This window comes from Toxotes jaculatrix, chromosome 7, assembly GCF_017976425.1.
Source record: "Toxotes jaculatrix isolate fToxJac2 chromosome 7, fToxJac2.pri, whole genome shotgun sequence".
In the NCBI taxonomy this organism is placed as follows: Eukaryota; Metazoa; Chordata; class Actinopteri; family Toxotidae; genus Toxotes; species Toxotes jaculatrix.
The window spans coordinates 18346221-18372997 of record NC_054400.1 but is presented as its reverse complement, the minus strand read 5'-3'; the positions used below and the strand labels follow the sequence as shown (position 1 = coordinate 18372997).

The 26777-nt window shown below is 40.0% G+C and overlaps 3 protein-coding genes across 4 annotated transcripts in view; all 3 read right to left on the bottom strand.

Moving 5' to 3' along the window:
* Positions 1-3935, bottom strand: part of bin3 (bridging integrator 3) — a 28285-nt gene extending 24350 nt beyond the window's left edge. The window contains exon 1 of the mRNA XM_041041585.1: positions 3822-3935. Coding sequence (XP_040897519.1) covers positions 3822-3829 — 8 coding nt within the window. The 5' untranslated portion in view covers positions 3830-3935. The remainder of the gene's footprint in view (positions 1-3821) is intronic.
* Positions 3936-7182: 3247 nt separating this feature from the next.
* egr3 (early growth response 3) lies at positions 7183-13182 on the bottom strand. Its single transcript, XM_041043264.1, is given in 3 exon segments — positions 7183-8932; positions 8935-9990; positions 12708-13182. Coding segments are annotated over 3 exon segments (1311 nt in total). The 5' UTR covers positions 12862-13182; the 3' UTR covers positions 7183-8831.
* Positions 13183-16087: 2905 nt separating this feature from the next.
* The window catches only part of LOC121184654 (phosphatidylethanolamine-binding protein 4), a 50873-nt gene continuing 40183 nt past the window's right edge, over positions 16088-26777 (bottom strand). The window contains exons 5-8 of one of the 2 annotated variants that reach the window (XM_041042459.1): positions 25394-25439; positions 24883-24999; positions 18247-18360; positions 16088-16482 (exon numbers count right to left, since the gene is read on the bottom strand). In XM_041042459.1, the coding sequence (XP_040898393.1) occupies positions 18269-18360; positions 24883-24999; positions 25394-25439 (255 nt within the window). In that variant the 3' untranslated portion in view covers positions 16088-16482; positions 18247-18268. The other variant, XM_041042458.1, reaches the window with a different exon arrangement.

The following is a 26777-nucleotide window of genomic DNA, read 5'->3' as shown; positions in this document are numbered from 1 at the left end:
ACACTGCTACACACTGACTCATATCTACTTCACTGTGATACTAGAATGAACTGCAAAACAAACTGAAGACACTCATTTCTCTGAGGGTCATTAAAGGTTCTCTTGCTAATGATATTTGAAGCTGTTTTAATTTGTGTGTCTGTGTGCATGACGATGACTTTGTATGACTGAATTGACTTATTATGATGTACATATGTAATATGTTTCATCTCTACCTTGTAAACGATGGCAATTTAAGGAAACATAACACAACTCATATGTAAAAAGAGGCCACCGCGATTATACAGTGCTAAAACACAGCTATTGTGGTTGTATTTAAAGACAACGGACATGTATACTGTTGTTTTGTTGATTTGGTCTTTAGAGAACATTAGCAGTACATTCAAAGGGATTTTGTTTCCCCTCATTTGGTGGGTGTGTCAGGAAGAAAATCATGACATTCACAGCAAAAACCCAATGGAAGAGTTAAGTATAAACACTGCAGTGTTCCAATACATTATGAAACATATATTTAAATGTTTGCTTTCAATGTTCTCTTTTGCCATATCTTGGCAGAGCTGACCATGACAGGATTTGTGTCTCGATGACATCAAGAGTGTCTGACCAAGTGTAACTATATTAGGGTGGATTTTCCCTTTAATGTACCAAAGGATAAATTTGCTTGGAAAAAAATACTGAAGAAAGTCCTTAATGTTATAGATTCAGATTAAAGCCACTTCTACAAAGAGCCAAAGGAAACTCTCTTCAACTGCTCATGAGAACTGGCAAACACACCGAGTGAAGTGTGCTTCAGGGAGAGAGAGGGAAAATGTAGCAGGCAACCAGAGGGAGAGAATGAGAAAGAGGGAGGATGGTAGTCACTGTGAGAATCATTTCTAATGTTTCTTCACACAGCAATATTTCTGTAGGGGCTGTCACATTTAGAAACATTGGTAAATCGGGTCCTGTGAACCCAGAACTAGTGTCTAACATGGCAGAGGCTCGGCCACAAGACAGCTGAAGATAGAAAATTTGTGTGTTACACAAACTGAAGTCCAAATTTTTCTGAAAACAAATCTTAGCCTAGTGATGGCAGACGTGGGTAGTTCAGCCGAACATTGGCTTGGTATTTTGTGCTAAATATTTTTGACAATTTCATAAATATAATCTACAGCCATTGTAGTATAGGTACATGTTACAGTACTTGAATTCAAAGATTCACTTAACCAATAACCATTTACTTGTAAAAGTAAATATGAACCAGTAGCTCCAGAGATACATAACTATTCAGAGAATATTTACTTGAGAAGTTAATGGTAATATTCACTCATTGCCTATTTTGAGGCCCAGATGCATTTAAAAAGCTTCTCTGTTACAAATATGCTGTCATTATCAGGAAGTTGGTCAACTTGCATTTACAGAGCTCTCTGATTTTTGCTGTAATAGGCTACGCGTCACCGCCATCAAGTAAGCACGTAGGCCTGAACAAAGACATAACAGTCTTCTCTGCCCTGGACACATTATGCACTGCCTGGAAGAACCAATGGCTTTTCACTAAAACTGCAAATGTGTATGCCATTACAGAGATAGTGCATCATTCGACCTTGGATATTCCATGGAGCACAGAAGACTGGTTGAAGTTGTTGGGAAGTCGAATTGTTCTGATTATGACCCCAAAGTCAAACCTCTCACGTCACAGAAGCAAGTGTGCAAGCCCTACTGGAATGCATCAGTCAGCAGAGCCCATAAAAGACTCTTTTCACTGGTCGAGCACCCCACTCTTGACCTTGTGTTTGGCAGTGCGTACTGGTTGAAGCGTCGCTTGCCAGCTATTGACTGTCCGACTGAACTGAGTGACGCCAGCTTGCTTACTTGATTACTGTCTCCCCTGAAAATGACACTAAGGATGTATAACGTACTGTAAAGCAAGTTAATATACATACACGTCACAAGCGCACTGAAGGATTTTGTCGTTTTGTCTTGAACTGCAGTCATGAATTGTGAGAAACAAGCACTGAATTTATGATAGCCCCTTTTGACTCCTCCACAGCACACACAGTTGAGGACTGATATTGCAAACTCTCCCATACTTGAAAATCTATTGCAATCATAGCAGAATCCTTAGTAATACAGTCAAATTAAAAACATGCTGTCCAAACAACAAGACAGAATACAACTATCATGGGTTGCACACTTATAAACTTATGAACACTTAACAGACTGAGGACTATGAAACATACCTCTGCCTATGTGACACATACAATAGATGACAGATCTTGTGGAACCAGGTCAGCAACCATTTCTCAGTAACAGAAAACAAATCTTGCCCAGGAAACATGAAACAACCACACACACACACACACACACACATATATATAGTTGTTTTTTGTTACATTTTCAGACTATTGGGCCAAAATGAGAAGAAAAGGTGAAGTCAATGATATATTTATTTTCTTTGTCTCCAGAGAGAACTTTGGTTGGGTTAGGAACTAGAGACACAGCTTGGCTTAAAAGTATATCTTTACACATCACACAATAATACTGGTCTGGAACTCATTTACACATTACTTGCTGATTAGAATTGAAACTATTATTTTTATAATTATAACTGTTTTCCCAATCAACTGTCCTGAAATGACTAGTGAAGACTACTTATCAAAACAAAAACCAACATATTGAAACTGATCGCTTTTGTCCAACCAGTCAGACTGAAATTCAGAGGTATTCCTTTCATAAAACAAAGCACCAATTTCTCACATTTGAGAAGCTGGAAACTCAGTGTTAAGCATTTTGGTTTGAAAAACTGAATAACTGGTGATCAGTATAGTTGCTGATGATTTTTTCCCCAAACTGTTTGACTAATTGTCTCCGCTTTAATGCTGATTCAAGTGACTCAAGTGATTCAAGACTTTAGTCTTGAGGTTATACTAACAAACCAAACCAAACCTAAGACAAATGTTAAGGCACATTAGGGCAAAAGCCCACCAACTTCTAAGCCAACATTTGACCATATGGGTGTCCAACATATCCTTGAAGAAACCTAGTTTTGCTAGGTGCAGTAAACATGTAAAGACTATTAACACACTGACCTACTTACCTACATTCAAAGCAATAATTTCAATTCGTCTCTACTCTACACTTAATATATAGATGATACAGGACACAACGCCATTACATTAGTACTGTCTACGCGGTAGGAGTGTAAAAATTAACCAAATTCTCCTGAGTGGTGCAGGGGTGCATGTTAAAATGCTAACGTTAGCCAGAGACAGATGACTTCTGTCAACTTCAGTTCCCTTTGAATGGCTTCACTGTTGACCCTGCTGACCTGACAGTTAGCTAAACTGAGTTTTCGCGTTATGCGGCAAAACTTAGCCTGATTTATCCAAACAACTAGGTAGCAGCTATAACTTCAGACAGCAGTTAATTCTCTTTCCGCAAATGACTTTCTCACTAGTGTTTCAGCAAACAACCGAACTGTCGCTAACTAGCATAGCTCCTGTATAAGACTTTACCAAACACCCCTACATCGAAGTTTGCTGCAACTGTCGCTTTACTTGCAACTGTTTAAGGAAAACATATACTATTTCCATGAAAACCATCGACACGTGAACTGTTATCTAAAGGAGTATGAAAATTATCTACGAGTATTTTTCATTTCGTTAGCCGTGAGTTAACATGCTAGCGCTAACTCTTGTACTACTGTTTGTGTAGCGCTTCCGGAAAATAGCCGGAGCCCGGTCGACGAGCCGTCAGTGCTATGTCATTATGAACGTGTCCTTTCAAATTATACTTTTCTATGTAACTAGTATCTCAAATCAGTGATGTAGGAAAATACATACCAGCTCATTTTGAGTGAACTTTTATTCCGATTTCACTTAGTTGTTTTTTTTACCTTCCGAGGACCTCATCCCTTTCTACCAGTCAACAGTCGAGCGTTGAACAGGAAGTCCGGAGCTAAGCCGCTCGTGTTTCCTCTCATGAGTTTTGCGTTTTTTTTTGAGAGAAACGAGTAAAGCAAATAGTTACAGTTATGTGCTAATATAATAATTCCATCCAATAAATGTGTTAGTAAAACGTTTATACATTATGTTCATTTGTTTCATTTTGCTTGTGTGTTTGTGTTGGGTATGCGCGCTGACGTGAGTGAGTGCGTGGTTGCGCGTGCGCGTGGTGACCCAAGTAAACTGAAGGCAAGTGATATTTTTCTTTATTCAAGTACTTACATAGAAATAACAAAACAATTGCATTACAACAAACTGAAGTGCCAAGTAAACAGGAGAGTACATCCCCCCATCACAAGGATATAGTAAAATTCATTTCCATATTCAGCTCATCATGAAAGGACCTTATTATAAGGTAATAAAAACATGAAATAGGCTAAAGACATCCACAACATTTTAAACAAGACCCCTTGTTTTCTTAAAAAAAAACAAAAAAAAAAGCCAGAACAGAACAGTTATCCCAGTGCGTGTTTCCAATTGTCTGTCTTGAATTGTTGTTTGATTTATCCCATTTCACCCAATGTGACTTTTATTTTCATGCATAATAAAGAAATGAGCACCACCCATAGCATCTGGGGGTAGCACTTCGGAACATTTCCGTGCACATGCAAACATGAGGATATACTGTAATGAAAAGGAAACACAACACAACAGAAAACAGTGAGTATCGACTCTGTCTTAACACCATAGTGTCACCGTTGAAGACCACAAAATCCCTGAAGCCACACTGTAGTCCATAAGATGACATGAGTAGCCTATAATATCTACATATTATTGAAATCTCTTCAAATGTGAGTTGTTGTTTTTTTCCCTTCTTTTTTTTTCTTAAATCCTGTAATTATTAATTGTCATGAATGAGCCCAAGCCTATTGCCTTGCCCGAGGCCAACTTCACGGAGACTAAATTAAACAGTTAAACACATTAGCACAAGGCTGCCTTCAACTGCAAGCAGACTGAGGTCACATTTATGATTTGTTGCTCCTGTGGAGTTCTCATCATGTATTGTTTTTGATCAGCCAACCCTGCAACCCAGTTTGGCACAAAGATGGCTGCTGATGTTGGCTCAAATCCAACATGGAGCAGAGAACGAGGATGAGGCAAATTCCAATTTCAGAGCGTTCAGCCGCCCACTTTTGGACAATAGAACATAAAAAACATAAAATAAATTATTCTTTGAGAAGCAGTATTAGGAGGGGGTTGTTTCTGAGTTTGTTAAACAAATCACTGACATATATCTATAGCATTCACACATTACACAGAAGGATTATTGTTAAAAAGAACATGGTACAGCCTGTATTGTTGTTCAACCACCAAACTATATTGTGGGAGTGGGATGGAAGGGGATCATATAAATTGTACAAAATCTACCCAACCATTACAAAAATGTCACAGAACAAAAGTGACAGACAGTGAGATGACGTGACTGATGAAATATTGAGTTTGCAAAGTTGTAATTACATGGCTTCATTTAGATGTGGAAATAGTTTGGTGTAGTCTCCGCCTTACTCTGCATCAATCCTTAACACAAAGCAACATAAACACAGTTTTCTCTTAGAGGAGGCCACATTCTATATACTATAATTAAAAAAATCCACTCTCACCAGCAAAGTGTCAAATCTAGAGCACACAAGAGCATAATTTTTGGTCAAATAAAGTTAAAATGATCCAGTCTATAATGATCAGTGTCTAACATCAAATTATTCTAGGTAAACATTAAAGATAAACATTTTGTTTTTCCTATCACCTCATCTACTACATATATTCTTTTGTGCTGACTCCATGAGGCTGTCTGCTACAGAATGTTTACATCAGAGGTCATTACTTATTGCAAGATTTAACCTGGCAAATCCCAATCTCAAATGTTTTAATATTACTTGTCAAGGTAAATACCTGGCACCTGAAATAAGGAATTCTCTGCCATGCAATGTGTGAAAAGTTACATTTGTTAAGTTGTGATTTTCATTTCAGTTGCATTTTACTGGGACAAGCTCAGAAAAGTTTCATTAGTTGACAAACATCTATGCAATAAAATAATGTATTTTTTATGATACAAAACTATTGATTTACAGTTAGATGTTTCAGGGTGTGTGAACTTTTAAACTATCTGTAAAAGTGCTAGGAGGTCTGTTCATTTAACCATGTAGATGAGTTGAGAAAAGACTCTCTGAGGCCAAATTAATTGGAAAATAAGTGGACACTTGCCAGGAAGCTCAGCAGTGAAAACTGGTTGTTACAGGAAAGGGGAAGCATGGCCTTGGAAGCAGAATTTCTGTATGCACTGTGTTCTCTGTGGCACTGCTTTTCTGAACCTTTCTTTTGGCCTTTGCATTTGTCAGTCGATATTCTCTTTAAGTCTGATTGCCATGTCTGCTGACTGGTACAATGTTTTTTTTTTCCAGCGGACAACAATGTTTATATAAATTCTTATGCCTCGCATACACCAGGCACTTCTTAATAGTCAGAAAGAACAGCCACTAACCAGAAATACACTATGTCAAACTAGATGGAGACAAGAATGTTTCTTTTAAAAGAAGGACAAGTGTATCTAGTGTTTGCGCAATAATCTTACCACACAAGTCTATTGCTCCTTAAATATTTCACTAACACTAATGAAATAAATGCAAATAAGTTGATTGGTGTGGTCAGTACTAATATTTTGGCCATCTGTGTTTTGTTCCAGCCTCGACAGAAGTACATACCTCGATATTTAAAGTCTTATTCATTCCTTATCATTTTTCATTTTTTTTCCTGTTTTTTAACCAAATGAGTACTAGGTGAAAATACTATATTAATATCTCAAAAAACATTCCTGCTTTCTAGGGGTAAATCAAAACAACATTTTTGAGAAAAGCAAAGTTTTATCGGATTGGTTATTGTTGTCAATATCATTATAATACGCTTCAGATCCAAGAGAAGCCAGTGCCAGAGATGAGCCTATACAAAATGCTTGATTGAAAAAAATAAGAGGTATTCCCTTCTATCTGCACAAAGATCAGTAAGGAGCCACATAGTGTGCAGTGTGTTTTTTTTGTTTAAGAAGAGAGTCAATCATTTAGTCTCTGAGAACATCTATTCAAGGACAACCGGTGTTTTCTATACAATGGGGAAGATGTTTTAATTGAAATAATTGATTGCAACTATAATGGAGATACACAAAATGTAAAAAAAAAAAAAAAAAAAAACCTTGTCATTTATTCAGAGAACACATTAGTGCTTCCTTAAACCAGTTACCACTTTAAAGCATACAGATGGGGCAAATGCTATTACTCCTTTTTTTTTTTTAAATGGAAGATAACACACCATATTAGGCACTATTGTAGTGCCCCAAAAATTTTTGCAATGACTTATGACAACAAAATATTCTGTATTATAACTACATTACCAAAAGCTTTAAGACACATTCCGCACAAGCGTTCAGTCAATTGAAAGTTCTTGTTTATGCAGACATTTGTATTTACATAGTGTGCATGAAGGCATGCACATATATGCACAATTTAATACTGAGTTATGGTGCATTTGACATTTGAGTACAAAAGTGAAACTTCTACTGTAGCTACCTGCATACATATTAGTATAATGTACAAAAACAACAAGTCCTTTGTTTACAACTCAGTCTCAGTCTCTCTGTATTAGAATAGATGTAAACATGGATTTGGAATTTTTTAATTTTTCTCTTACCATATGTTGCTCATGTTTTGGTGACTTAAACCCAGTACATAAGTCTTTTTACACTGTGAAGCACACGCAAAGGGCCTCATTCATCTTTTTACTTATTCATCTTTGCTTTCATATACTGCTGGTTTGCAACCCAGTGTCATTTATTTGAGTATTTCAGTCTGTCTAACTGTGCTCTTAGTTTATTTGATTTACGGGTTGTTGGCACATGTCATGAATGTATTGCATATAATTGCACAACTCATGGAAACTGAAAAAAAGAACAGTATTGGTGAGCTTTTCAAAAAAAGCTGCAGAAATTATATCTGGTAACACCACATAAAGCCACCATATAAAAAGGCAACATAAACACACAGTGTCTCTCAGTGACTACAAATAAATAAGTAATGGCAAAGGCATTGATTACTGCAGGCGTGTTTGTTTTATAAGTAAAAGTAACAGGACAAGACATTGGTTTGCTTTGTGTGACCCATTCAGTCATTATCTAGATTTAACCAAATTGTTCAGGTTAATCTAAATCTGAGATACGGTGTTTGAATCTGATCTTTCCTTGAACTCAACATGTGTGCTATAAGCTGATATCACTTTTATGTTTGGCAAATGTCAGGCACAATAATAAGAACCAGCTTGGCTGTATCACCACAATACATTTGGCACATTCTTTTGAGAAAAACAACATTCAAATACAAAATTAAAAAAAAAAAACACTACACCTCAACAAAAACAACAGAAAGACAGTCAAGTGCCACTAATAAGGTATCCATGACAGTACACAAATATAACCAATTGCACTTTTAAACAGCCTAATAAAATTAATGCATACATCCCAGACAACTTATCTTTTAGCTAAGCTCCATTATAACTTTGTCTGTTTTGACCCTAATGATGGATTCTGGCTTCCCTCCAATGTAGAAATTCTCGGTAAAATTTACAAAAGTGTATCCACCCCAAAACCTATAGATACACAGTGGCCTTTTGGACAGGATGTGCCAAGGTGCCCTTCTTTGTGTTGGCACTGTGTTACAGTAGCTGAGGCTCTGAGTTGCTTGAAAGAGAAGGGCGTAGCAGCCTTTCCCCTTTTAATTAAACTAAAGGCATCCGTCTCAAAATAGAAGGAATACAACTGAAAGGAGCAGGGGATGTAAAAGAGAGGAAAAAAGTCACCTATTTATCTCATAGTGGACGTGATCCCTTCTTCCTAAGTCTCTTTATGGGGCATGGTGAGGGTCCAGTCCAAATGCACATAGTGACGGTCATGAGGTTCCCACTGTTGGCCCCCCACAGGAGCTGGGTGGCGAGCTGTGGCTCCCTGCTGCCCCACTGCTCTTGTCAGCTGGCTTCTTGTCCTTCTGTTTCAGGTGAACCTTTGCGTGTCTCTTTCGCTCGTCACTTCTGGCAAACTTGCGTCCACAGAACTCACAGGAGAAGGGTTTCTCACCTGTGTGTGTGCGGATGTGCGTGGTCAGGTGGTCACTCCGGCTGAAGGAGCGCATGCATATTCGGCACTGGAAGGGTTTGTGACCTGTGTGGATGCGAAGGTGACGTGTGAGCTCGTCTGAACGTGAGAAGCGTCTGTCACAGTTCTCTGCCGGACAGGCATGCGGCCGTTCGTGGACAGGAGTTTTGCTGGGACGGTTGGGGTACTTCCGTGGTCGGATGGGTTTGAGGGTGAGAGTCTGTGGCGGTGGGTGGTGCTGAGGAGGGTGCTGCTGCCCGCCGATGAAGCCTGGGTGAATTTGCTGCTTGTCTTTGAATGCTCTGATGGTCTCCAGGGGTGTGATGGGTGGAGGGTTAACTCGGATGGGGTCCATGGTCTGGAAAGGCTTGTGCTCCATCACACCAACCTCCCCCTGATGATGGAAAAGGTTGTAGTCAGGGATCATGGAGAAAAGGCTGCCATCCATGGAGGCTTTGGATGTGGAGTGATAGTCATTGCCAGGGTAGGCTAGAGCCGTGCTGGTGGCAGGGCTGTGGTGGAAGGAGACCTGATCCTGGTACAGGTCACTGCAGGTGGAATAGGCAGGCAGTGGAGGACCATATACCTGTTCCATATCTGACGTTTGTCCGCCCATGCTGGCTGTGGAGGATGATGTCTGCGTCGTTACCGTGCCGGGTGATGGAGAAACACCCAGGATCCCCGCGCTGACAAGACTTATGATATTGTTATCAGAGCACCAGCCAGAGCCACCAATGCCACCTGATGGAGGAGTGTCAAAGGCAAACTTCCCCAGATAGGTGACAGTTTGCCCGCTGCGGTTGGACTGGAAGCTGGATCCATACTGAATCTCTGCCGTTGCTTTCTCGCTTCCCATGCCCAGATCCATGATATTATCTACATAAAGCAAATTAAAAAGAAAAAAAGAAAAAACATATCATGAACAAATCATCCACGTGGTTGCTCAAACATGAATATGAAATGCAATCAGTTGAGAGATCACTGTAAAAGTGATCATGTGGCACAAGTTGTGAAAAAAAAGTATAGAAAATTCACTTTGTCAAGCTAGATGAACTTGCAGTGACAGTCCTTGGTTTGTCCGAAATTTCAGCTTTTTTGCATATTTCTGGAATAGTGTGCCAACAAGAGATCAAATATAAAAGAAGTCCAACACAGTTCATAAAGAAATGTGAGCGCTGTCAGACCTGTAAGTTAAGTGAGTGACTGCTGCATCTGAGACAGTGGTGTCTCTCTCTCTCTCAGATCCCACAAGCTCTCATAAATCAAGACCTAAACACCCCCTTTGATCCAGTCATTGTGTCCCTCAGGAGGACAGCCAAACTGAATGGCAAGATCTGATTTCTTTACAGCAGGGAGGATTATAAAGCAGACGCCACATCTATCACGCTCAAGGATTCAAAACACATTTGCAGCAAAGAACATCTGCACATAACGGGGGGCAAAAAAAAAAAAAAATTAAGTGTCAGTCCAATCTCTGCATCAGTTAACAAATTTTTCTGGATATTTTATTTGTACAGAATCTTACACTTAACACCAATCACACACTCTCTGTCTCTCTCTCTCTGTCACACACACACACACACACATTTGTGACTTATTCCAAAGACGCCATAAAAACCATCAAGTGCAGATGTGCTTAATGGGGATACATTTACGTGTTGATAGTAGTCTGAAGGCTAAATGTGAGACATCTGAAAAAAATAATTCTTTCTTAAACAGAAGTTTAAATAGACGTCGCTCTTCTCATTTGCAGGAAATCATACACAGGGGTGCTTATATATTCACTCCCAGTAATTACAGCCTGCTGGAATTTGGCTAAAGGCAAATTATAATGAAACAAACAAAACCAAAATTATGTATATTGCACAATACTGCTCAACACATGAAGAATGATTCACAATGACATAATTGTGTTTATGTGCATGACGTTAAAAAAAAGGAGTCAGAGTAGATATTAATGGATTTTACTCTAAATCTTTAGTGCTTTGGAGGACATTTGAGTAGTGGGATATTTGAACAGAATGAGGGGCATGAAATAAAGTCATCACTCTTTTCTTATAGGTCAGCACTGAAGAGACCAGAACACACACCTGCTCCACCTGTAAAATCAGAGCATGGTACTTTTAACAAAAATGTAGGATTGTTAATTCCATAAAAAAGCACATGTGGAAAATGATGTATGTATATATATATATATATATATATATATTTGTTTATAATGTGAATTTTACTAAGCTCAGACATAATTAAGACAGCAACACACACCTGTACTCTGCAGCATCTTTTTTTCTCCCATAGTTTCATTCCGTTTGTTTAAATATCTCCTGTCAGAGGTCACATAATAAACATTTAATTGCTGTTTTTATAGAAAAATGAAATATGTCACGTTTGTCAGGTACTTAAAGACGCTCATATTTAATTCATCTACACACACATAAAGAAGCATACTATTTATAAGACCTGGCGCTGAGATAATTTAAACGCACACTTCTTAGGTAAATCAGGCGGAAATATTTCAGGTTTAATTCAAACTGTTTTAATTTGTGAACAACAACAAAAAAACGTAAACATAAAAACTGATTAATGAACGAAGTTCGACGAGGTAAAACCTAGTTCACTGCATCTCTTGGTGATCTTCTCAGCCACGTCAGGAAACTAAAGATTTAATATTTTTCGAGCAGCACTGACCCATCACCTCAGAAAGTGAGTGTGTACAATTAGTGATTGATTTAATGCCAATGCACGATACTGAGCCGCACCAACAAGTCAGCTTTATGCTGGCGTCTGAATTAATCAGAGATATATGTTAAATCTAGACTAAGCCATAAATCAATCAATATCTGCGGCCTTGTATTTTAGTGACTATATGGGCCTGGCGTCATACGGGGAAAAACAGCCACACACGCCTACTAAAATCCAATCTGTGACATGTTAATAGAGTTGTGAATGAAAGTCATTGTCTAAAGTAGTTGAGACATCTTTGCGGATGGATATAAGATTAATAAATCAGCGGCGTTGGTAGTTTGACCACATTCACTAGACATGTTTCCTCATATTTCAGTTTTAATCACCAGCCGATTGCGTTTTAAATGATCAGTGCGTAAAACAGCCTTTTTCCATAACCAGTCAGATCAAGCTATTTCCTCAAACACGCATCAGCTTTAGAGAATTAGACTCACTATAAATACGGTAGATTTGCTAAAATATAATATCCTAGCTTTTGTTGTTGTTGTGTTGTTGTTGTTTTTTTTAGTTTTGAAATGAGTGCAGTTGCCCCTTTCACGTTGTGTTTTAACTCCTGACATTTCGGCTACGGACAAAATAATAATAACAATACTCATAAAAAAATCACACGGCCACGACCCGAAAGTCACTTTTTTTTTTTTTAAAGGTGTATCTAATTCATAGTGAGGTGTGTTACACCTGACCCCAAAAAGTAGGTATTCCGTGCGGGAATCTGCCTTTGTGCGCTACAGCCAGAGCGCAAACAGGTGCTCCAAGCCCCAAGACAACTGTTGCCTTCCGCGCACATCGCAGTTTGAACCACTTTAACCAAAACACACACACACTCACAAAGTAAATTAAAATCTTACCTGTGTTCATCTGTGAATAATGATTAATAGATTCCGTACTGGTGAAAATATTCATAGACGTCGGGATGTCCTCTTCTGGGTAGAGACTGTCAGGGATCGTGTTTATTAAACTGCTCATGGTAAGAGGGAGCTTGTCCGCTAGTTTCCCTGTCATAGCAGTTATATTCAGTCCGACATTTATAAAGGACAACGCGCAGGTATCCAAGTAGTTACACACACAAAAAAACACACAGCGGGGTGTTCTCAAAGTAGAAAACACAGGTGTGGATCAGGCGTGGAAAAAAAGGATGGATCCCGTTGCCGTAGCTATCCAAGTATCCCGCGGAGGACGTGCAGTCGCCGGTTATCTCCTCCTGTGTGATCACGGGCTATTGTTGTTATTAATCTGATCACAGTGGAAGCTGATGGTTCTGCTTGTGGGGGAATTTGAAGTCTGTGAATCAATGGAGGAGGTGGTGGTGTTGGTTGCACAAGAGCAGCTCTACTTGCTCTATTGGAGCTGGATAGGGGACTCCAGTCTGCCTGTATTAAATAGGGGGATGGAACTTTTGCGTGACGTAGATGACCATATATGGACAGAGCGCCCGCACCAGTCGTGGAAATTACTGTGGAGGCAAAAGGCTCCGACAGATAGACAGCTGCAAACTTTACAAAATCTGCATGTCACCTCCAGCTGCGTCCTTCCCCGGGATGCCCGTCCCTGTGGAAAACTTTACAGTGACTGAGCAGCGTGTTATCTTTATTATTATCAGTCATGGGGATATCTTTAATAGACTGACAGGCACCTTGCGAGCTTTCTTTTTTTTTTTTTAAATGCAGCTGAGAGAGAGCAAGAAAAGAAGAGTGTGTTGTGGCTATAGGGGCTGTCACTCATAAAAAAAGATTACTTTATGTCTTAAGTTCGACCCACATACTGTTTGTTAGGAGTTTACCAGTGCTGACTGAATACTGGAATACATTGCTTTGTTGGACTGACATCCAAGCTTCTCTTTGTTCCAAAGAGGCCCAGACAGAGAAATGAATTTGCAGTCCAAGTGCTTTCCTTTTGCTCTAGTGGCTCTTGGTGAACATGCACACACTTTGTGCCGTCCCGTATTGCAGAACACCGGTTCAATCCCCCGCTCCCCAACCCCCCTTTCATGCAGCAACACTGTCTTACAAAGACAATAATTGACGGAGTTAATCGCTTGTAAATATTGCAATCGCTTTGTAAATCCACAGGCTTGCTTTGACTTGGAGCCCAAGTGATCGCTTAAGTGGAAACTCCAAATAAGGCAGTGTCCGGCCCCGCCCCCTTCATCTCTCTATTTGGACGTGAGTTCCGGGTGAAGTAGTAGTGGAAAAGTGATCGGAAGCCACAGACGTTTAAAGACATGACAAAGCGTCATGGCTCGCTTTTCACCAATTTGCCAACTTGTGAAAAAAAACCTTCTCCGGTTGCCTTACACCCTTTCAAAAATATCCCCTTGTTATTTGGTTTGTTTCACAGAAAGCTAAGAATTACTGAAAGCCTCTGGGGTCACTGACTTATTTCACATATAGCCTATCACTATCACATAATAGTTATTAGCTCTTGCTCTTGTGAAGTTCTGCTCAGTTTTGGTAATAACATCACCTATTTTCTGCTGTAGCTGTAACAATATAAAACTCAGGCTTTTGCAAAATCCCCAGAAAACACTGAATGAAATGTCAGTGCCTGAATATTCAGACCTGAGAAATTAATAGTACCTCAATGAACCAGAAGTGTAAACAGAGTGTGTGGGAGAATTAGTCTGAATCATGCTCGGTGTTTAGGGGGCTTACACAAACAGAGCAGCCAGTGATCTTGTGCGTCTCATTACCACAGGCAAGTCCTCCATGTGTATGTCTCTCTGTGTGTTTTAAGAGTAGCAGTCATACCAGAGGGGCAGAGCAGAGTCCTCTCAGGGTGTCTCTCTCCCAGTCTTGCCTCTTGAATCAGAAAAAAATAGACAACAATGTTCCTAATGGACTTGATTCAAAGTTCAACAACAACGCTTTTGTCTGACCAAAGATAGACTTTCTATGTTGACTTCATCCTCTGCCTCATACTGACTCACTCCCTAAACTTGTTCTCTGTAAAGCTTTTTGCACATTGGTGCAGGTCAAAAGGCACGAGTTAAAACTGTCATTTGTCTCATGTTTGAGCTGTTCAAGCTTTAAGTTGCACAATGTCTATCTACATACGTTCAGCTATTATCAGGCCTTATATAAACACTGATTTAGTGATTTAATATGTTAATATTTTCTGTCCTTGTTTTTAACTTGTGATGCAGCAACTGTCAACTGTCTGAAGTTTTACATGCATTAAGAGGTTGTTAATGTTGTGCTAGATATCTGTTATATGAATACATGTAAAAAAAAAAAAAAATCCATAACATACCTTGGACAGGGTACAACTGTTCTGGACAGACAAATGAACAATAGCGTTAAATGGTGACATTCAACACTGAAACCACAACTACCACATTTCTGGAGAGTGAATGTGTTAACGTATGAATTCATTCTATAACTGTATACCATTGCGTAACTAAGCAAACCAAGGAATGTACGAGATATAACTTGAACTAAATAACAGGAACGCCTGACAGTGTAATGTAATGCAAAACAATGCCTTGACCTTTGGCCTCATAAATTACAGTTTAAACATAAAGAATATTAGAAGATTATAAAAGGTAGTATTTGTTGTGAGATTATTGCATCAGATTGTGTTATTTTGTCATCCCATGAAATTGCACAGGTTGATCAATGCAGTGGACAAAGCCATGCCTCAACTGTCATGTTTATGGCTACAAACCAATGAGAGGATCTCCCTCAGGTCAGTTTGGGGACTGACTGTGCTATAGTGTCTCTCCTCGGCAGAAGCGCTTGTGTGGCTCTGTGGTTGGAAAGTTGGCCAGCCCATCTGGAACCTACCTGTTGCCAGTTTATTTCCTCGACTGTGAGCTGGGTCACATGGTGCAGGCCTACTGCAGTGTTTGTCAACGGCCCACGGCGTTAGAGCTCTTTGACTGCACTGTCCTGCCTCCTTTGCATATGGGGATTCCATGGAAGCACAGGCTCATTTTAAAGCACAGTGGAAAACTGCCCAGGCACTGCAGATATATAGTCAAATTAGTTTTGTTTTTTTCCAAGCTTCATGGGGAAGGCTAAAATTGTTGTTCCTTGCTGTTAGTTAAATGGCTGGAAAGATAAAATGTTCCCAATTATTATTTCTTTCATTTGTATCATCACATTACCTACAACAAAGGTATGTTTACATAGTTTCCTATTAAATCCAATAGTTTGCAATAGTTTCAGCTAAACATCATTAAGCAGTCTACTATGTCTGCGTATACATATTTTTTTCTGTATATTTTATTTTTCACAGTTACTAAGAGGGGTAAAACCATACATTGAAGACACAAGGCCAGTGCAGATACCTCAGGAAAAAAACAAACAAACAAATAAAAAAAGGTCGAAAGACGCACATTAAAATTCTGAATCCACAAATGTGGATATTCATAATTTTCTTCAGAGGCAGAACTTGAATCTCCAGTCGCACTGAACGACACTGAATCTATGCAGTCAGATTTTCAGAACAATACCAGTCTGCTGAGGTCAAACGCATAGTAAATAAATGCGCAAAGAGGTCAGCAGACCATATTGTTGACATGCATTGAACAGATGTCACACTCAAATCCATTTTGCCACTGCTCACAGCAAGTGATGAACTGCAGAAATCCTCTAGTGAAATACATCTCCTGCAATTCTTCAGCTGAGGAGAGAGAAGAAAAATGGAGACTCAAGTCATCATGCATATTAGATCACTTAGTAGCGGTTAGGCAATTGAATTGATTATACAAATTCCTTTTAATTAATGTAAGTTTGAATAAATTAAGAAAATATTAAATGCCTTTTCCATATCATCAGGGGATGTGATTTTTTTTTTTTTTCAAAGAAGGCAATATACTGTGCACCACTGAACTACAGCTGTCAGTTTTTCTTAATCATAATATTTCAACTCTCCTGACATTTGGAGTAAAAATAAACACATTCAAGGAAGCTGAGTGGCAAAACCCAGCTGTTTTGGCAGGATATCTCCAAGATATAAAGGAGGAAAAAAAATGCACAGTGTATTTGGAAGTACAAATCTTGGCTTTCAGTGGTGTACTGATGGATTCAAGTAGGTGGTTTTTGGAAGAATGCTCTCCCACTTGGCATGCTTCACAATGAGTGTGGAATTATACTCCACTTGCCAATTGTTAAAAATGTGATTTCATAAGTCAAATAAGATGGGTAAATCAAGGTCAAGAGCGATATTCCAACTGATGGATATTTAACATTTGTTCAAAAGGAATGGACTCTCTGACTAACTGGGTGAATATGTGCATTGTTTTGGTTGTTTTGTTTGTGGACCCGGCCGCTTTGACTTCTAAGTCCGGGAGGCAAACAAAGCAGATGCAGGACAATTTGATCAATGATCTCCCAGAGTTCATGGAGAGGGCACATAGGGGTTTACCAAGGCTGGCTTAACCACCAAAGGAACAAAAACCTCCATTACCTACTCCTGCCTAGCCCACTGATGAGACACCAAATTAGGGTCAATGAAACCACCAACTAAAGATTGATCATCAGAACATCAAAGTCCCTCATGTAAATCCAGCCTTTTTCAGACATCTGGGGTATTGATACAAACTCCTCCCAGAGGAGAGTTGCTGGTTAGAAACCAATATTCCTCATGGGGTGTACTCTGACCCACCCTCTACAAAGACCCATGAAGTCTGAAAAGTATCTCCTCGCGAATGGGTTGAAAAGTTTAAGTTTTCACACCATCCTCTACAGACCTACCAGGTGGGCCTCTACAACTGTCAAAAGTTCAAAAAGGGTTCATTGTCCCAAAGTTACATTCAAGGACACTTCAGCATTTAGACAGAGCAGTTTTTACTTCAGAAAAATCAATCAAGGACCTGAAAGTAGCTCACTGTTTCCAACTGGGGTGAGAGTGGTCAATGGAAATATGATAAACAATTACACAAACAGTAAGTTCCCTTCACCCGATACACCACAGGCCCTGCAGCCCCTCCCCCTGTCCTGTCACTCTGTAGAGTATTTTGGTTCAAGTTCCACTGCAGCATCCGGCTCTGTTGCGGTCTCGGTTTCACCTCCCACTTCCTTTTTTTGGCCCTGACGTGTTTCCGCCCCTGAATTAGAATCAACTCTTTCCACACTGAATTGTGATATCAGGCCGTCTTCCTTCTCTGGTCGACAGTGTTCGGAAACTAATAAGAAATCCCCAGTGAGGTCAAAATCTATCTCCCAAATCCTTTGCTCCAGACCACATGACAGAGATACAAAGCAACATCAAAACCTAGCAGCTGGTGTAACACAAAGAGGAAATCTTTTTCTAACTCAGTGATAAGATAAAGGTAAAGAGGGCTGAACTGTTGCAAGCTTTGAAGAACAGATACTGTTTAATTCAGGGAAAGTGGGGAAACATTATTTTATATTATTGTACTGACAGATTCTTCCTCCACAACACCTTTGAGGGGTCTGAGCATCCTTCAGTCTTTGTAGTTTTGGGTGAGAAACTGCAGAGTGGCCACAGGCTTTCCCAGACCAAACCTTGTGACGAAGGCCTGAAGATCCCATTTACCTGTGGCAGCAGGATGACACACAAACACAGATATTTATTAGTATTTACAGACATTTGGAGGGGACATGTACTTAAAAGCCAGGTTTGTTTTCTGTGTGGTACCAGGTTTATATTGCACATAGTCCAAAATAACTTAGGAGCAGTTAAACCTCACAAGTTTATTAGACAGCATGTTTTTATCCTAACAATATCCAACATAAATTTAGCACAGTCTAAGTGTAGTCTCTGGTGCATTTCAAGAGCATTTCTCATGACCGCTCGGTCCATGTTTAAGGGATCTGAGGCCTAACTGAGCAGCACATGGCTCTGGGATGTGAGTCACTGAGAACAGCACTGCTGAAAATAAAACATGTTGCTGTAATGATGGAGGTGGGAACACAAGGACGTATTGGCAAGAAGATATGATTCAATCGCCTGGACTGTTTTTTTTCTTCCCTCCCCTTTTAAACAAACACCAGACGGCCATCCGGCTGGTATGACAATATCACTTCTTAGATTTTGACAACCGCTGATTCCCTGCAGCTCCCCTCCCTTTACAAAAAAAAAAAAACAAAAAACAAAAAAATTCAAATTCACAATTATCATTCCAAGGCAACAAAACCCTGCATGCTTTAAACTTGCAAACTTCAACAGATTATAGAAAAAATTTGGATCTGTCTGTCTGTATGAGTCCTCACATGTTTGGGTGTACATAAGACAATGCCTTGCTCCGTAATCCAGGGAATCACTGACATTCTGGTATTTCCGTATGTGGAGTAATTACATTAACAGCTGCTCAAGAATAGCATAGGAAAGTTAATCTTTTGAAAAGAAAGCCAACTATTGAAATGGTCCAAATCTGTAGAGAGAATGGTCTCACAGTTAGGGGTCAAATCTGACTATGCCTGGATAGAAACATTACTGCTTTATAGGCCTTTGGTGTCTCTGTTTTCACCATCAGGGAGCCACATTTTGTATCCTCCGGCATCTTGGAGGAGATCTGGGAGAAGAAATACACTTTACCGGTGCCAAGCACATCAAGTGCACTCTCCTGCCCTCAATGCAGAAACAAATCAGAAGGATTTCTTTACATCTAAGACAAAATGACTGTGATATTTCATGCTTTTTAAAGATTATATTATTGCATTTAATGATCAAATCTTAAAGTATTGTTCAAATTGGAAAGTTTTAAACATAAAATGACACAACTACCAAATTAGTACTCAAGTATTTTTGGGCTCATACACTCTTTCTGTTCCTTCCTACATATTTAGCTTATGAGAGTGACACCTCAGTGTGTCTGGGTTAGCCAAGAGGTCAGGTCAGGTTTTGAGCTCAGCTGGGGAAGATGATGAATAATAACTGGGAGATGAGCAGATGAGTACCCGAACCTTGCCAGGTCCTTTCTGTGAATGAGGATTGCCTGCAGAAAGGGCTCCAATAATCAAGTGAGGGCAATGGAGTCAAGAGACCTGTCTGTATGATAGGGCATGGCCTGATGGCCCCTCTGGCCTGTGCTTTAGTGGAAGATAATGCACCGCCTCTGCAGATCCCAGAATCCCCTGCATGTCCAGAACAAGGTCCCCTTTTCACCCTTCAGAGGCAGCGCTTTAAAGGAAGCTGAGGGGTGAGGTAGCCGGGGGACAACAAACTTTATACTGAATATTGGGATTTAGTTCACGAGTCATATGGCAGATTTGACTCTGATGACATGTCATGTGTAAATGCTCAGACTTTCTCTTTCTCTTTTCATGGGGAGAACCTGCCTTACAATAGTGTTAGGCAACATTTCCTCTAATGAAAAATGTCACACTGTAGATCATTTCACCGGAGAATAACGATCAAACGAAGAGTCAAAACCAGGCGCTGCTTGTAAGGCTTTACACACATAATCCTGTCTAAAGCTGTGCAATCATTGGGCGCAATCCAAAATGAGGAAAATTCACAATATCTGGTGGCTGGTAAATGCCTAGACTTACAAGTGACCTTAAAATAGGCTGGTGTCTGTTTGTAGTGCAGAGACGTGTTTCCGCCTCTCCCATCTGCCTGCTCATGGAAAGGACAGATAGTGTGGGACCTGAGGGCGATGTTAAAGTCTTCCTGCCTCCCCTTTTGTTTCCACCTTGCTTCTCTGTCTGGGTATGGCATGAAGATCAGGACTGCTGTGAGGTGACACAGAACTGCTACATTTAGTGGTGTGGGCGGTGTCCCTGTTAAACCTCTTATAGTGTCTCAGAAATGCTCAAAACCAAGTGATCCTGTTCATTGCAGTAGAGTAACAGGAGCCAGGGTAAGAGCTACGCTGAGCTTCTTTACATAAAATTCATAGTAAGATTAATGCAAACCTAAATTCATGAGGGGGAAATTCTTCACGGCCCTCAGAGGTCAGGGGTTAGCCACAGAACAGAGCTGATGCTTCGACAAGGCAGATGTCTGCTGTGGAGGGACCTGGGTCGAGGAACAGTGTTATGTTGTTTGGCTGCCGATCTCAGCTGACTGCCTGCTGTCAATATAGCAGCCTACATTGTTACCAAATGCTGTCGCCTTGCCGGAGACTCCATATTCAGTCTTAAAGGGATACGTTATACGTTGAATCATATTTGTTTAGTATTCTTCACCTTCGTCACACTGCAGGAAAAATGTTTTGTATTTGTCCTTCACTTCCTTTGGAATGCTTGTCCTGGTCAGTTACGAGGTACGCACTAATTAACGTCTGCAGCTATGGTTTCCACTAATAACTATTAAGATTCGGTTATTTTGCTGATTATATCTGTTTATCTGTTCATAAAATGGCAAATGAAAAAATTAAAAATGTTAATCCCTGTTTCCCAGTGTCAAAGATTACATTTATGTCCAAAACCTAAAATTTTGTTTACAATTATATAAAACACAGAGAAACAACGATCACTCATATTGGAGAAGCTGAAACCAGAGGACTGGCATTTGAAATGAGCTGAACAAGTACTCAATTAGTTTTCTGTCAATCTAGTGATCTCTTAATTGATAAATTAATGATTTAGTGTTTAAAAAAACTGAAAATGTTTGTCACAATTTCCTACAGTCCAAGGTAACACCATCAAATTCCTTGTTTTATCTGACTAACAGTACAAAATGCAAAGATCGTTAGTTTACAATCACACATGAGAAAGAAAAGCAGTAATTCTTTACATTTGAGGAGCTGTAATATTTGTAATCTTTCATTTAAATAAATGATGTCATAGACTAATTGGTTAATTTCCTTTCGATAAACTAATCGATTGATTGATTTGATTATCTCTGCTCTATTTTGATGACTGATTTCAGCAATGATTTCAAACAATACTGTGAACCTGAGTGAGTGAAGTTGAAGAAAAATCCCAAAACTTTCATCTTAAACCCGACAAGTGTCTGCTGAAGAAAAAAAAACAAAAAACAAAACACAACCTGCCAAAATTAAAAAAACGTCAAAGTGTTCCTTTAAGGCAGCCGACTCCTGGCTGAAACTCAGGCCTGCTGTAGCAACCAAATCCTGGCTCTCTTGACTCCAAGCAGCTCTGATTAATGGTAGAGGCTGTGGGTGGGTGGTAGACATGGATCTGCCCATTACCACACTGCAACATTGCAAATGGCTTCAATTACTGTGGAGTGTGCTGAGCTGGCAGTAGGGGCTCTAGGAGGCAAGATGAGCAACGTGCACCATCCAGCAGCTAACTCCAGCGTGATCCATTCACTCACACACACACACACACACACATACACACACAGACACACACACACACACCATGATTGTCACATACTCTCCCTCTCGCTTGTAATTTACCAGGAAAAAAATAAAAGGAAAAACGAATTGGCAAGGATGATGATTTTGACCAATTCTTCACTTTCTACTTAAATTTTTAGCCAGTAATTCTGATGGAGTTCTTCCTGTTTTCATCACATTTTTGTGTCTGATCAGCCTACGGTATCTGATGGGATCCCAGTCAGGAAACAGAGGGCTGGATATGTGAACAGTGTATGCGCAAACTACCGTGTAGGCTGAAACAACACTAGATGGCCTCTCTCAAGGCCTCGGCGTATCCCTCCCCGGCATTGTCACACTGTTTCCCTTGACAAACTGACTCGGCGGCACTAAACAGTAGCAGGACATATTGAGGGCTTGCCAAGTGGCTGACAAGTATCACGAGGGCCTGTGTGCCCACGCTTGCCCCCCACCCTGGCACAGGGACAGTCTCCATTCAGGGACAGCCTTCCTGAGCCAGAGCAATGGGGATTCCCTTTGATCACGCCCCTGTGCCCGGTGCCAAGAGCGCAGCCCCCCTGTAGTTCCTTGTGTAACAAACCAGCTGTCTCCATCAGTTCACTGACCCACATTCATAACCTTAACACAGGAGGCACAGCAGACTCCCACGGTTCCTCACAACAGCCCTGCTCCACCTCTCATTGTTCACCCCGTTTATTACTTAAGTGATGGTCAGAGATGAAAAGAAAAAAGACGACAAATTTGCGATAAAATTGAGTCAATGACTGCACTACTGGAAGTGGAAAACGATCATTAGGAGTCTCCCACCCACGACTAAATGTTCTCCCTTCGCAAATCACATCAATTAATGTCATGGGCTATGAAAAATGCTCTCTGTGTCATACCACATGGAGGGAGGACAGACGCTAATAAGTGAACATACTTAACGGAGGAGGTGGGGAGACATGGGATTCCCTCTGTTCCTCTTGCCTGTGCGGGAATACCGTGCTCATGGCCAAGTGGAGGCCAACAATAATACAGCAGGTACACCACTGAATTCGGCCAAACTAATAATGACTGTAAAATCAAATATTTTATCTATTCATAAACCATGACTAGGCTTCCATTCTTAATATGTCACACAGCGTCTATTTCCATTACCCTCTTTACAAGGGCAGTTATCCTCTCCAGAATTGACCCATCAAATGAAACATCTGATTATCCAAGAGTGAATTTCTTAATTTCATTTCCCTTGAATGGACAGAACAGTTTACAGGAGAGAGGAAGTGCTACAGCGGGAGTTAAAGTCATCCAGTAGATTAAGGATGGGTGGATCCACTCAGTTCAATCGCCTCATAAAGGGGGGGGGGGGCTGCTGTATTTGAGCTGGTTGCAGAAAATTAGTGCGCTCCAGTTTATTTTGCACCAAAAAGTATTTTAAAATATTCTAAATAGCAGGTTATTATTCATGCTATTATTTCTTCAGCTTAAACAGTACTGACACAGTGAATACCCTAACAATGTGATAAGAGTTGATCTCAATCTCCCAAAATGTGAGTTTTTGGATACAAAAAAAAAAAAATACTCCAGAGCACATTTCTTCTGACATTTCTTTTTCCAAAGGTTTCAACATCAAACAAACCTGAGCCTAATGTGCCTGGATTGTTTGCTGACATAGCTGTCAAAACTTCAAAAAGCAGAGACTGGCAGCTCCACTCATTCACGGCCGCAACGCTTGAAGTCTCACAACGCCCCAAACTCTGCTCAAATCAGCAGTTGTGGCCCTACTAGAACAGACAGACGGGCACGCCTCCTGTGAGGTACTGCACTGTACATCCAGGTTCAGTTGCCCACCTTCAAGAGACTTTTCTTCAGGGGGAGGAAAAATCTGAAAACCTGAATAAACAAAAGAAAACCTCTGCTTTCTGTAAGACAAACACAGTCCTTTGAGAGCCAAACTGAGAAAAAGATCTGGTAAGAATATCAGCAGTAATCAAGGCTAACTCTAAACTGAGTGTTCACGTCGATTGTCACGGTTTATAAGAATTTCGGGTTAACAGAGGTTGGTTGGCAGAGGTTAACAAGACGTAGTAAGGCAGACTCGTGCAGGTGTGCGTGGGAGCCAGCAGTACTTGTCTTGACCCTACAGGCATTAACACTGCAGCAGACTTACTCACTAACCTCATTAACATCTCCCTTGTCAAGTTCAAGCACTTTGAGAAAATGATCTTCCTAAAGCAACTCCAAATGCTTCGATTAAATGCTTGTAATTGTTTGTGAATTATGCGTAATGCCATTTGTCTGGGTGAAACACAGCCACAGACCAAAACCTGGACTTAAAGACAATTAGATGGTGTCTGGCTGCACTGTCTTGGGACACTGTATAATAAATCAAATCACTGATAATAGCAGCTTCAGTAGTGTCATTGATATATTTATTGAAACCTAATATGGTAAAATTATGTCCAAAATCAGCCCACTCAAAAAAAAAAAAGAGGCAGTAACTGAATCTAATTTTGGAAAAATGACACAACTTCCTACTGTATGGCAGGAAGTGGAACAATCCTTTAGCTTACAAAAAAGTACCTGCAGCCACCTATAAAGTTTCTTAAAACACAAAACCTATAACCACAAAAGCCTATAATGTGGTTAATTTGAGAGGAAATGTTTGGGCCTCGAGTTTCAGTGCCTTGGTGTAATCTTTCTATTGCTGATTCAACAACTAACTGTTGGCAGTTGTGTTGATCAGTGTTGGTATATGATAGATGATACTGCAGTAGCCAAAAGTGGTCTGAACCCAAGGTACTGGTGAGTCGAGTCATTACCTCGGGATGCAGTTTCCTGCTTGGTGAGTGACACTGGTGCATCTGGAAGCTGCTCAAACAACAGGAACTGGTAGCGATGAAAGCCAGTCTTCTGTGGCGGGGACGGTGGGTAATAGTCTGCAGGGATAAACAAAGAATGAGAATCAGGAGAGACTGGTGAATGATATTACACAACATTATATCTGATTATCACAATGATGAAAGTAAAATCTGTCAGCGGGTAACGTCTTTTCATTAGCAAATGTATTACATGCATTATGTGTGCTGCAAAAACAATGACAGGTAGGAAGTCAAATTACCAAGAGACAAGGGGTCAAGATAACAATAATAAAGTTAATGAAATGATAATAAAATAAAAAGTACTTGATTTGTAATAATGAAACTTCTGCAACAGTCCAAAATAATACAGTGCAATAATTCCAACTGAAAATATATATAATGCTAGAGTAAGATGTAATGAGTACAGTAACTAAGGTTACAAAATGAATGGTCAAGTGAAAACCATACTTACCTGTGAGGGTGGTTCCTTTGATCTGTCCTTTCTTCAGCGCAGTTCCCTGTTAATTCAGACACAGAGTCAGTCAGAGCAAAAGCATTTGGGGGATTTTGAAGGACAGTTAGGTCAGCTCACTCCTGAGCCAAACCTGAAATTGTTTAAAAATGACCATAAAAAGCTAATGAATTAACAATAAAGACAGCACAGTGGTTCATTAGATTGCTTCCTACAATGCACCTTTAGTTTTGTGCTCCCAAAAACATTCTGCGCTTACCTAGCTCAGTGGTCAATCCCTAAATTAGCACCCACTGTACCAACTAGAGAGAGGATGGAGAGGCCATTTATTTCCCAAGACAATTTTATCTGGAGCTAATTTTATTATAGTGTAAACTATTCATCCAGTATATTGTCACAGCAAGGGATTTTAGTAAATATGGACCCAATAAACACTGACATTTAGGTGATGACTGGGGAAAGATAATAATTTTCCATCAAACATTAAACTCGCATTGAGCTCCACTAGAGGGTCATATCATATTGTTGGATAAAACAAAAGACTGTCTGGGAATTGTCTACTGAGTGGATCTCCAGGTAACAATTTCCCATATTATTAATTGAATATTACCTTCCTGTCACCTAGAAACACACATCATTTAAACCGACATGGAAGCACAGGTACTTTTCATAATTATTTTCTACTTTATATTTGTGAGGTTAAACTCTCTCATACCCTGGAAGAACACAATCAGGGACTTCACGCTGCAAATTGTGCACACAGGAATGTTTGTTTAATAGACTTTGCTGCTTACTGCAAAACGGCTGCATCCTTGAGTGGGAGGAAAATGACTAAATATCTCGTCTGTGAAATGGCCCAAAACCCACTTGAGGTAAGCATGGAAGTCCCCATCACAGGCATCAAATATCTGGTCTCCGCACCTATTTCTGTACTCTTTTCTCCACACACAGGCTCCCCCCACAGGGTGACAAAGGTACTGGGACAGCATACAAAGACAAAAGACATGCAGGGCAAGAGGGAGTTTTTCTCATTTCCTTTGATCCTTAAGCAGACATTTCAGTTGGCTGGATGATAGAACTAAATAAAATACAGATTTTAGCAGGATAGAAGCTGTATTAAGCCTTTAAGCGGTATTTCTCTTTAGGGATGTAGACTTAACCAACTCAGTAATATAGTACAAACAGCAACAACGGCCTTTTGTGGAGTTTATTTTTCTTCAGCTTGGGAATAGTGGAAACAAATTCTCCTCTCAGCAATTATCTTTTTTTTAAAAGGGGATAAACACATTGCATCTTCGGAAAGACAACTTGATCCCCCTATTTCGGTAACCTCATACATAACTTCAGTATCAGTGTTTTTTAACAGGGAACACTTCTTTTAGTT